This window comes from Phyllopteryx taeniolatus, chromosome 3, assembly GCF_024500385.1.
Source record: "Phyllopteryx taeniolatus isolate TA_2022b chromosome 3, UOR_Ptae_1.2, whole genome shotgun sequence".
NCBI lineage: Eukaryota > Metazoa > Chordata > Actinopteri > Syngnathiformes > Syngnathidae > Phyllopteryx > Phyllopteryx taeniolatus.
The window spans coordinates 20,446,182-20,457,908 of NC_084504.1; the positions used below are offsets into that span (position 1 = coordinate 20,446,182).

Below are 11,727 nucleotides of genomic sequence, written 5' to 3' on the forward strand. Positions count from 1 at the left end.
TCGGATGCAGATTAATAAAAAATATATATATAATTGATAAAATGACTTCCTTTTTGGTCCTTTAAGGCTTTCAACAAAAATATGAATTTCAGGCAGAACATTTTATTGTTTTACAATACTTTGTCCATTAGTATTTGCTTGACTTTACAACAGAGGAATTTGTGTATGTGTGTGTTTATCATTTTGTGCACTGTTTTTGTTTTATTCTTTATTTCCTGTATTCTTGTTTGTTTGAATATCATTGTCGTTGTCCAATGTTGTAATTTGTTAATGTGCAGAATTTTTTTTTTCTTCCAAAACTCCAGCCAATTATTATTTTGAAAGGGCTAATATTGGCCCATAAAAATCAGTCAGACGATTAATCGTTTGGACGCACCACGGCACCAATTTCCAAACACTGTGCTGTGAAATTATCCAATTTAACTTAATTGCTCTGAAAACGTATTTATTTCTTTACCACAAATGATTTGTCGTTATTTATCTATGTATCTATGCCAGCGACGTATACTGACAGGCAGAACAATTGAAGGTGCTTCCACTAGATGGCAAAAGGTATAATACAATTAATCTGTGTATCCACCTGTTGCCATTCATGCATCAGAATAATAGCTTTGTGCTCAACTTCACAGATTTCACACTGACGAAGTACATTTGTGAGTGAATTGAGACAAGGTCATTATTTCAGTGTATATGCTCGTTGTGACATTTTGATCCTTGGGGTAATATGACAAAAGCATGTCACTCAGGGAGAGGTTAAAACACCGGTCACTGTTTTAAACTGTCTATTTTATAAACTTATAAATAATTCTGCTAAAGAAAGTCGATGGTCAAATTTTGGAATTAGAGGCGAGAACAAGCCTCATGTTTGCCGAGTAGCATTTTTGTTCTTGTTTACTCAATAATACATACAAATGCACTTTTTGAAATACTTAGAATTCAATAACCCTCACATTTTTTGTTAGTTAGAGCTCTCAGTTCCATGACGCACAAAACAGAAACCGCAATTGCACTCCCAGGGTACCGCGCGGGGCAAATTTGTTGTAGAACATACTTATTTTTTATGTTACTTTTATTTTATCATAGTAATTAATAGTAACAACATTAACTTCTCTTTCATTATATTTTGCTATAGCTAGCTTTTCTTTATTATCTTCTTTTTGGGGTGGTGGTGTGCTGTGAGATTTTTGTAATGGAAAAAAAATGTGCCTTGGCGCAGTAAAGGTTGAAAGGTTTCTTTGCGTCACCCTCTGAATCCATCTATTTAAGTGCTCAGAAAAAAAAAGAAAAGGAAAAAACTAGAATTGCTTGGTCGCAGATGACCTCAATGTATCCCACTAGGTATTCTCCAATAGTTTATGACAACATTTTTTTTAAATATTTTGAATGACATTGAATCTATGTAGAAATACATAGTAACTTAATTGATAAAATGCAGATTGAATATACTGCATAAATTAAATCACCTAACTCCCATTGAGCATGCATATACAGGTATATTGATGTTTTTATTTTATTATCCCTTAAACTCGGCGGCCGACTGGTTAGAGCGTGTGCCTCAAAGTTCTGAGGACCGGGGTTCAACCCCCGGCCCCGGGTGTGTGGAGTTTGCATGGTCTCCCCATGCCTGCGTGGGTCTTCTCCGGGCACTACGGTTTCCTCCCACATCCCCCCCCCCCCCCCCCAAAAAAAAAACATGCATGCTAGGTTAATTGACAACTCTAAATTGCCCGTAGGTGTGAATGTGAGTGGGAATGGTTGTTTGTTTGTATGTGGCCTGCGATTGGTTGGCAACCAGTTCGGGGTGTACCCTGCCTCCTGCCCGATGATAGCTGGGATAGGCTCCAGGATGCCCCCGACCCGAGTGTGGAGAAGCGGCTCAGAAAATGGATGAATGGATGGATCCCTTAAACTCCATCCCAAATAAATCAATCATAGAGTTGAGAGGTCAATTAACCACTAATCCACCGTGAAGCTCGGTAATTATATGTAAATTGTATTTTAGTCATCGTCAAAAATTAAAAATACACCTTTTTTATACCTGGTTCAGATTTCAATTACGGTGAACACACGCAAAATCATGAAACTGAGCGACCACTAGTCGGTTTGATTACTGTACGTCTTTGTGAACACCTCCACCTGGTGGCCATGTTTAGCAAATTCATCTCTCTCTTCCCCACTGTTAACCGACATTATCTGAGAGTAACATCGACACAAAGAAATGACACCAGAAAGAATAAAGATGATTGTAATTTGAAGGTTAAACCTGTAAACAATTACCAATGGTATTTACATTAAAACAATGTCAATGGATCAGCCAAGTGTGCGTGCATACGCATGTTAGTGTTGGTTAGGATCAAACAAATCAATGTCATCTACATCCACCATTGGTCCATAACTATCATTTCAATGAGAGATTTTTTTTTTCTTTTTCAGTGCACAAGTTATTCCGGCCCGTTTTACTGGTGTTCCTTTAGGAATTCCTTCATGTACTGCGCCAGAGCTTCAGCGTCCTCCAGTGTTACAGCATTGTACAGAGAGGCACGGATTCCCCCAACTGACCTGCAGGGGCAGACAAACTATTGTCACAACTGCAGCAGCTGTCAATCGTACTAAAATATATATATATATATATAATATATATATATATATATATATATAATATATAGTACAGTCATCTGACCCCTGCTGCAAATTGAGAAACTCTGCGAGTAAGTGACACCTCCGGAATTAACTGTATAATATTTCTTAATTTCTCCATTGCTGGTACATTGACATTTCCGGAAATTACTTTCTTCGGGCTTCTGACCGGCAAGAATGGCCAATGTTTAGGGATACCTTGCTTATGCGGATTTGTGTGCACGTGCCTTCATGTTGAGTCATGACTGGTAAAAGTGGCAAAATTCGAACCTGTGCCCCTTGAGCGAGATCATTCCACGTTTGGATGCCCCGTTCAGAAACTCCTTTTCCAAGGTCTCATCAGCCACTTTCTTTCCAATACGGAATGGTATATTCATGCGGCTTCGACATGCCTCGTCTACTGGGCACCTAGTGGGTCCAGATGACAAATACATCAGGCAAATATTAATGTTGACAGACATTTATGTGTCATTTGTTGTCTTTTTGGGTTGCACAATTCTATAGAAGGACCTACAGGGGAACCTCTTCAGTCAAATAATCCATTAGAGCATGCAAGGCAAATTCCAATTTGTTTAGATGAAATTTTTCCCCATAGGACACAATAGCAATACCCCCCCCCCCCCCCCAAAAAAAATATGTTTCAAGATCCAAATGTTGCTATTATAAAACCTTTATTAACTGTACACGTAACTTTTTAAATTGGGGTTCCACATGTTATCAACATACTCAATAAATCCATTTTCAAAGATTAGAAGTCTGGATTAATGCATATGTTTGTGAAAGTGTCACTATTAAACAAAACATGGGAGGAGAGTGATTGCAACCGTCGTTACCAACACCTTCGCTACTTACACATAGAAGCCATCGGAAGAGTTGATGATGTCATAAATCAAGTCTGACTTCCGCTTGTTGAGTGCGTCCATGGCTGCGACGCCGCCGTTGTTCTTGATCCACTCCAGAACCAGACACATGATGTAGATACTGTACATGAAAATGCACATTTTAAAACACTCAAGAACCACAATATTGATCATTTTTTTGTAATCAAATTATTGGAGTTATTCAATTAATCGTAGCAGCCCTGAGTATTGTTATAGCGCTGTCTTTATGTGTTGCTTCCTTGTCTGTATTCAAATATCAGTTGTTGAAAGATTTATAATTTCAGCGATATTGATTCTAATTTTGTTTGTCCATCCATGGCGTTTTAACATTATGTGTTAGCGTTGAGCTAGCATACTTGTCGTAAGACAAAGTTACGCGTCTCTTCGTTATAGCTTTAGAGCTACAGTAAACTTAAACTGGGAGTGGCAATAAACGAAGCAAACACACAACATCGCTGCCAAATGGACACGCCACACTCAGGGAGAGCAGAACAGACGCCCTCTGCTTCTTCTTAGCATTCACTTTCTTAGGACCCATGATTAGCTATAAAAAAAAATAATAATAATAAAAAAATAAAAAAAAATTTGATAAAAAAAGCTCAATCGTAATTAAAAATTTTGGAAAAAAAATAATTAAATAACAGACCAACCAATGGCTCGAAACGCAAAAAAAACCAAATTGGTAAGTCACGGTCCCGCTACTCTTAATAAAACCAGAAAAATCAAACAGCAAGCATACAGTCGAGTGCATTGTGGTGTGACCTGAAAACAGGCGGCGTGTTGTACAGCGAGTTCATCTCGGCCTGCACTTTGTAATCCAGGATGATGGGACACTCTTTCTGGGCGTGGCCTATCAAGTCCTCACGCACGATGACCACCGTCACCCCGGCGCAGCCCACATTCTTCTGAGCGCCCGCATAAATCAGACCAAACTACACAGAAAAGCACATCAGAAAAAGTTTCCACTGATACAGACAGGGAGCATTCATTTGTCAATGGGGAAAATGCTGGGCAACCAATAAATTTGCAAAGCAATGCTACATTTCTGTACACTAAGCATGGGATTTTGGAACACTTTCTCTACCCCGGCTGAGTTTGGGCGTGAGGTGTGGTGAACCCTCGACTGGTCGCCAGCCAATCTCGGGGCACATAGCCAACCATTCACATTTACATTCACAGGTCTTCAATGAACCTAACAGGAATGTTTTTTGAAAGTGGAAGCTGGAGTAACCCATGCAAACTCCACACAGGAAGACCAGTGCCGAGATCGAAACCCCAAAACACAGAACTGTGAGGCAGACATCGGAACCACTAGAATACCTTTTTTAAGTAGAAATATTCAAGCACGCTCATTCATACGAATTCTATGGACATTTTCCAAATTTGAACATTTCTGGAATTTTTCATCCCTTGCTTCCAACCACTATAGTGCTTAAACTATAGTAGGCTACCCTCTCTTTCTCTTATGTTTTTTTTTTTAAATAACTTACTATTCTAATGACAAGGTTATGAATCATAACAAAAACACAGTGAGTCATTATAAAAGCAACCTTTGATGAAATGTATTGAATGGAAAATTTAATCCTTGATTTACTTCCACTGGCTTCGGTGTGTTTTTATACCTTCAATAGTGACTCACAACGGCTGGTTTATTAGAATACGCAATAAGCGATTCCAGTCTGTCAATAGCGAAAGGTGTGGAGGTGTGGAGCTGAGTGCATTTCCAAGAGAGGGAGGGAAACGCCCCCTTTGAGACGTCCCTGTTAGACCACACGCTGTTTCTTACTTTCTTTGACCACCTGGCTGTGCCTGTCAGTAGAGTATTGATCATCATTTGCAATGTAGCAAGGTATAAAAATCCAGTTTTTGAGTTTTGAGACACCCCTCTTGGCCATACCTTCGAGATGCTGCATGTCTACATGACCTCTTCGCAAAGATAATAAACTGCCCAAGTTACTTTGTTGTCAAGTGTTTATTTCGGGGATTCTCAATCAGAATGAGGACTTATTTTTCCACAACAGCACCTAATTTGCGGAAAAGCAAAGTAGAGCTTCATCTATTGCTTTGATTCTTGCGGCCCCTTGTTGCTAGGCAGTGTTCATAGGGCTGAATAAAAACGGCCCCACAGGCCAATTGGGAATATATATGCATATACAGTTGTTGCTGTTTATTTTTTTAGTTTTTTTTTATTATTATTATTTGTAGCAGGAACAGAAAATAAAATCAAAGAACGTCTCACATCAAAAAACAACCAAAATGAACAGCAACAATATGCAAATCATGTACACAGACAATATCAAAATGTGTGTATGACAACTTTTCACTGTGTCCAAGATAAATTCTTCTTATGTGCAATTAATACTATGCATATTAACAAAGACTATAATGAACATTTTTTTTTTATTCTATGAACTACAACATAATATTTGTATTTTGAATTTTTGTCATTTAGAGCAGTGTGGTACAAGTACCACTAGATCCACATGGATTCACTCTAGCAAATCACTGCCTAAGTACAGTACAGTTCAGCTGTATTTAACTTTACATTTGCAGTCATCTTTAAACCTAGTGTTTTTGGGCTCTTCATTTTTTTTCCAGGGCTGTGTGTGTTAATTGCACTGCTGTGATGATTTCATTTACTTCACAGGATGAATAAAATCCTCTAGCAGTCTATTTATCTATTTTTATGCTCATTGGTTCTGCAATCAAATCCCTACTCTGTATTACGTACAACACGCATATTAGAAAGAAAAATCTAGTAGAGCAAAGTCACCACTGTGAGACAGATTTAACAGATTGAGTCATTTGGTGTGAGACTATTCAGATCTCCTCACCTTGGAGACGTCCACAGGCCGCGACAGGAAGTTGGAGGACATGTCGCTGACGAGGGTCACCCCGTTGGTCTCGGGCGTGAAGTTGTACTCAACACCGTGCACGGTCTCGTTGCAGCAGTAGTACACGTAGGACGCCGCCGGGTTCAGATTCCAGCTGCTGGGCTCTGGGATTTCTGGAAGGAGATGCCACATACAAAAGGATTTACAAACAAAACAAAAAAAACACTTTACCACTCCCTGATAGTATTGAACACTAGATGAACAATTTAGCAAATTGCAGTGGTGAAAGTATCAAATGTACTGAAGGAAATGTTTCTGGTATTTGTACTATTTTTGACAACTTTAGCCTTTTACTACATTTGAACAGCGATATCTGTACTTTCTACTCTTTGTCAAAATATGCTGGTTACCGTTTTTCAACCTCGGCGGATGATGACACAACAAAAACAAAAAAAGTGAGAAATAGAGAGTGATAAAGTCAACTGCTTGATTGAGAGAAAAAAAAAACAAACACGGACATCAGCAACATGGAAGAACGTGAACTAGGGATGCCAATGACGCAACACATTCAGGGCGAGATATTCCCCATCCAGGTGCTAAATTCAAGACCTGTCAATTCAGTCTTGATTAGCCTGTCAGAATTTAGCTTGCAAAGCTTGATATTTTCTTCTTAGTATAAGCATTATGCAAGTTAACAAAAAAAAACTGAAACTATGTGTGTATGTATGTGTGCAAAGCTTCTTCATTATCAAAACAGGTCATGTATATAACTCACAGTACGTTACCCAACTACTTAGGTACATTTTAGACTCTATATATTTTTTTTTTACGTTTACTGAAATAAAGGAGTTGAATCAGTACTCAGATATGAACACTGCCTGAAGATGAACATGAACAAGATGTTGAGACTTGTGGTTCCTCTTAAAAGTTGCTTAAGTCAAGCCGGGATGCATGCAAAGACTTCCTTTTGTGGGCTGAATGGTCGCACAAATTTTCCTTTTTTTTTTTTTTTAAACAGCATTATTTTCCTCTTTCAACCAAGTGAGGCATTCAATGACACGATGAAATGCCTGCACAACAGCCGGATAATGAAGTGGCACATTAGATCAACCGTGAGGAAAGAAGACGCCACATTCCAGAGTGTTTCATTGACCATTAGCCTCGTTGTGCACCCCATTACACAAAAGACTGGGACACCCATTATGCCGTCACATTTTGGTTTTGTTTGATTGCGAGGCAGAGGAAACACACAAACTGACAATTGGGCCAAATTTGAGCATTTTGCATCCCTTCATATCTAAGTCAGCAAAGGTCCGATTATCGGGTGTCTTTGAAAGATTATCCTGAATGTGAATGGGCCACCCAGATCCGTTCGAAAAACGTTCAGGGCCGACAATCGTAAATGTTTAACCTGTTCAATATTTCTGACAGCAAATCCTTACGCGAGTCGTCAACACCAAGTTTTGTTTGTTAAAACGAAAACCAACTAACAGTTCACCCGGAGAGGCTGTTCTATCACGAGCCATACATTTTGTTGCATGTTAAACAATAAAAGAGTAGGACGGAACACACACAAACGCATGCACTCACTCGTGTAACTATCCAGCTTCGGGTGAACTACGTTGACTTTGCCATATTTCTCCGCCTCTTTGGCAGCCTTCGCCGACCACGTGCCCGTCACGATGTAGTCGCCGCACTTGTCCTCCTTCAGGCCAATCAGATTGAGGGCAATACCGCTGAACTGGCCCGATGCACCGCCCTGCAGGAACATCACCTTGTAGTTGTCTGGAATGTTTCTGTGGTGACGACAACAGCTCATTGAGGACATCAGAATCACTTTTATTTGTCCAAAAAACACACAAGGAATTTGTCTCCGGTAGTTGGAGCCGCTCAAGTACGACAACAGAGAACACTTTTGAGACATAAAGACAATGACAAAAACAGTCACTTGTACAATTATTTTTTTTTTTTGCCAATTGTGCAAAAGATGTAAGTCCTCTAGCACTTAGAGCAGTTTGAATGACTAATGTAGCAAGAGTCCGGTGCAATGACCATTGTGAAAAGGGTGCCGAGACTCCAAGGAGTGTATGCAGTTTAAAGTGACTAGTAGCGCGATAATCTGGGACAATGTCAATTGTGCAAATGTTGCAGATACTCCTCAGTCAGTGTGCAAGTGGTGCAGATGCTACTCTGGGATGAGTGGCCAGTATTGGTCAACAACAGATATGCAAATAGTGCAGCATGGTGAGACTACTACAGTGAGTGCACGAGCAACGTATAATTGGCCCAACAGAAATGTGACAACAAACTCAAGACAAAAAAAATTGGCAACATGTTGCAATGGAATTGTAGGTTAGCAGTTTAAGAAGTTGATGGCAAGAGGGAAGAAGCTGTTGGAATGTCTGCTAGTTCTAGTTTGCATTGATCGGTAGCGCCTACCTGAGGGATAATCGGGATGTGGCGGGTCCGAGAGGATTTTGCACACTCTTGTCTTAGTTCTGGCAGCGTGCAAGTCCTCAAGGGTGGGTAGGGGGGTACAGACAATCTTTTCAGCAGTTTTGATTGTCCCTTGCAGTCGGAGTTTGTCCTTTTTTATAGCAGCACCAAACCAGACTGTGATGGAAGAACACAGGACTGGTTCGATGACCGCTGTGTAGAACGGTCTTAACAGCTTCCATGGCAGACCGTGCTTCCTCAGAAGCTGCAGAAAGTACATCCTCTGCTGGGCCTTTTACAATACATTTGTGTGTGTGTGTGTGTGTGTGCATGTGTGGGTGGGTAGGTGGCTGGGGGGTGAACGCTTAAATTTCTTGAAGTCTCTGCGTCATTTGCACAAGGGTCACTGTACCAGACTATTGCTCTATTAAGGCTTCTTTATACTCGTGCGGACGGCGACCGCGCTGACATCACTGCGGCTACCCCGCATGCACTTTGCACTCGAGCGCAACCCACGCACGCTGTTTTGAAAGCGTGCTGCAGTTCTCCTCCAAGTCGGTGGTGTCGCTACGGCTGGTACTGGCTACGACGTCACCGGGTGGAGTTTCCTCTGCATTTTTTTGGGTCATTTCTGGTAGCCGTTTTTACTTTCCTTTCCGTAACAAGGAACACAGCGACAACAATGGCAACCGTGGAACAGTCTGCGAGAACAAATGGACCTAGATGTCCAGATGATACGTTTAATAATGCTGCAAAATCGATCGAGAAGGCGCCGGCGTAGGTGCTATGTGGAACCGGGAGGAACGCTGATTGATTTTATATTTATCGTTTTTATGACCAACTTTTTTTTTTAATTCAAGTTGTCAACATTGATGCTATCATCAACTTTTTAAAATTAAAAAAAATTAAATAAAAACAGGATTTTATATTTGCTCAAGTTGTACAATGGGACTACATTGAAGTCACGTTTTTACTTACAGCAACTCTCGGAGGAGACTCTCTGCTTTGTTTATGATTTGGATGAAATCTGACGATCTGTGGCTCATTTCTAGAGGTGTGAAAAAGTGATTTCAGTATTACTGAATTCGTCCACATCCAGTCTTTTAACTGATCTTTTCCAACATAGTGCAAAAAAAAAAACCAAAAGACAAAAAGCATTTGAGATGACAGAATTTGTTGTTATAACTTAAATCTGAAATAAACGTGCAGTTTTCACAACAACAACATTTAGTGACGAAAAGTGGACAATGCAGGTGCATTTCTTCTTACCAAGAACACTGATCCCAAGGCCTCTGTAGTTGAGGAGCTCCTTTTGGGCTTGAACCAGGACCTGCAATATGTGTCCAAATAAAATCATGAAATCAAGAAAACATGAGGATGGTTGGAAGATTTCCAAAATATAATGAGGCTGCCAGACTGGTGCCTGTGCATAACACTAACACTATGGATTGAGTGAAATTATTGCATATTGCACACTTGTCTTTAGTCTTTATTTACACTCGTGGAACACAATATATTGACATCCAATACGAGACTTGTGTCAAAAAGTATTCCCTTTCAAAGGTTACAAGGTCAGTTTTGACACGATTAACACTATCTGAGATGTAATAAATAAAAAACATTTTAAAAAGAATTCAGATTTTTTTACAAAATGAAAACAACAGTAATCTTTGAGTTGATCTGATTTACACGTACATCCAAATAGACTGATTTTTTTTTTCATAATAAAATGGAACGGTGACTGTAGATATGCACTTAAAAACTATATATACACACTGAAGACATTTCAGATGCGATCAAAACTGCTGCTACTTTGCAGGGTGAACATCTATGTGCAAAGACACCAATGCAAAATGAAGGATAAATGTTAGACAACGAGTTAGACGACTGACTTTGAATGACTAATCGAGTCATGGATGGATGCCATGTGGAAACGGCCTGAATGTGCAGTTGCAAATGGATCACAACGTTCCACATGAATAAAAAGGGGGCAGGCTGATGCAACTCAGCTGCATGCTTTCAGCTTGTTGCTGAGCGATGCCAAAGTGTCCCCGCTGCTCATTCATTCAGTCACGAGCAAGCTTTTTTTTTTCTCTCTCTCTCTCTATACACAGGGAGCACAAACGACCCGCATTTCATTTGCACAATTCGAATACACAGTCCAGCAGAAAATAATGCAGTGCTCCACAATGACACATTTTTATTGATAAGCACTTACTTAACCAAGTCACTCTGTCCAGCAATTTATTTTACTTTATTTTATTTTTTTTTACTTTTTGGCATATTTTCGTTGTTTTTTAATGACCTCAAATCAAAATGAGTTGATAAATAAAATGCATTAAAATAACTGCAGCACTGGCTGTTGTTATCATCACGATAGGAGCAGGTATACACATCGCTAGCAAAAAAACAACAAAAAAAAAAAGCTAAATCTTACCGGCACCGGTAGTTTAGCGGGCCCGGGTCCGAAGTTGATAGTTTTCTGGTTGACTTGAGGTTCCATGTTGCTAAAGAAGGCCACACACACACACACACCCAAAGCGAGAGCTAGAAAGCGATAGTAGTCGCGACGTGGATGCTTTACGCCTAAAGGCTCCAGTTGTTTTCCGCCACCCAATGCAGGAGGAGGCCAAGTCAGGAGGCGTGCACGCGGTGCGTTCAAGGGGAGCTCGGACATAAAAGCTATCAAATCACGAACGTGCGATGCGTTCAATAGCAGCGGTGTGAACTCGGACTTTCGGCTCAATAAAATTGCACAAGAAAATGAGAACTGTTTCAAAGAATGCTTTTTATTTGCAAAAGATAACATGGCTCAAAATCAAACTATTATCAAACTCATGTAAAAATACTGCTTTCTTTAAATTCAGCATTATTACATTATACCTGTGCTGTATTCGTGTATTGGCTGGATTAGATTGTGTAATTGTAGCTAATATGAT

General features: G+C 39.9%; 1 protein-coding gene across 1 annotated transcript; it reads right to left on the reverse strand.

The window, feature by feature from the left end:
- Nucleotides 1–2,229: 2,229 nt before the first annotated feature.
- On the reverse strand, nucleotides 2,230–11,422 carry psat1 (phosphoserine aminotransferase 1). Its single transcript, XM_061767437.1, has 9 exons — nucleotides 11,226–11,422; nucleotides 10,058–10,118; nucleotides 9,767–9,836; nucleotides 7,943–8,148; nucleotides 6,353–6,525; nucleotides 4,281–4,450; nucleotides 3,490–3,618; nucleotides 2,908–3,045; nucleotides 2,230–2,559 (listed from the first exon to the last, which is right to left on the reverse strand). The coding sequence occupies exons 1-9, from the start codon at nucleotides 11,289–11,291 to the stop codon at nucleotides 2,457–2,459; spliced, it is 1,116 nt and encodes a 371-aa protein (XP_061623421.1). The 5' UTR covers nucleotides 11,292–11,422; the 3' UTR covers nucleotides 2,230–2,456.
- Between the last annotated feature and the right edge of the window lie 305 nt (nucleotides 11,423–11,727).

Coding starts and splice junctions, on each gene's coding strand:
- psat1 (XM_061767437.1), bottom strand. CDS start 11,291: ATGGAACCTCAAGTCAACCAGAAAACTATCAACTTCGGACCCGGGCCC. Junction 8,149..9,766: donor AGTCTCCTCCGAGAGTTGCT/GTAAGTAAAAAC, acceptor TCGTCACCACAG/AAACATTCCAGACAACTACA. Junction 3,046..3,489: donor TCTTCCGATGGCTTCTATGT/GTAAGTAGCGAA, acceptor TGGACCCACTAG/GTGCCCAGTAGACGAGGCAT.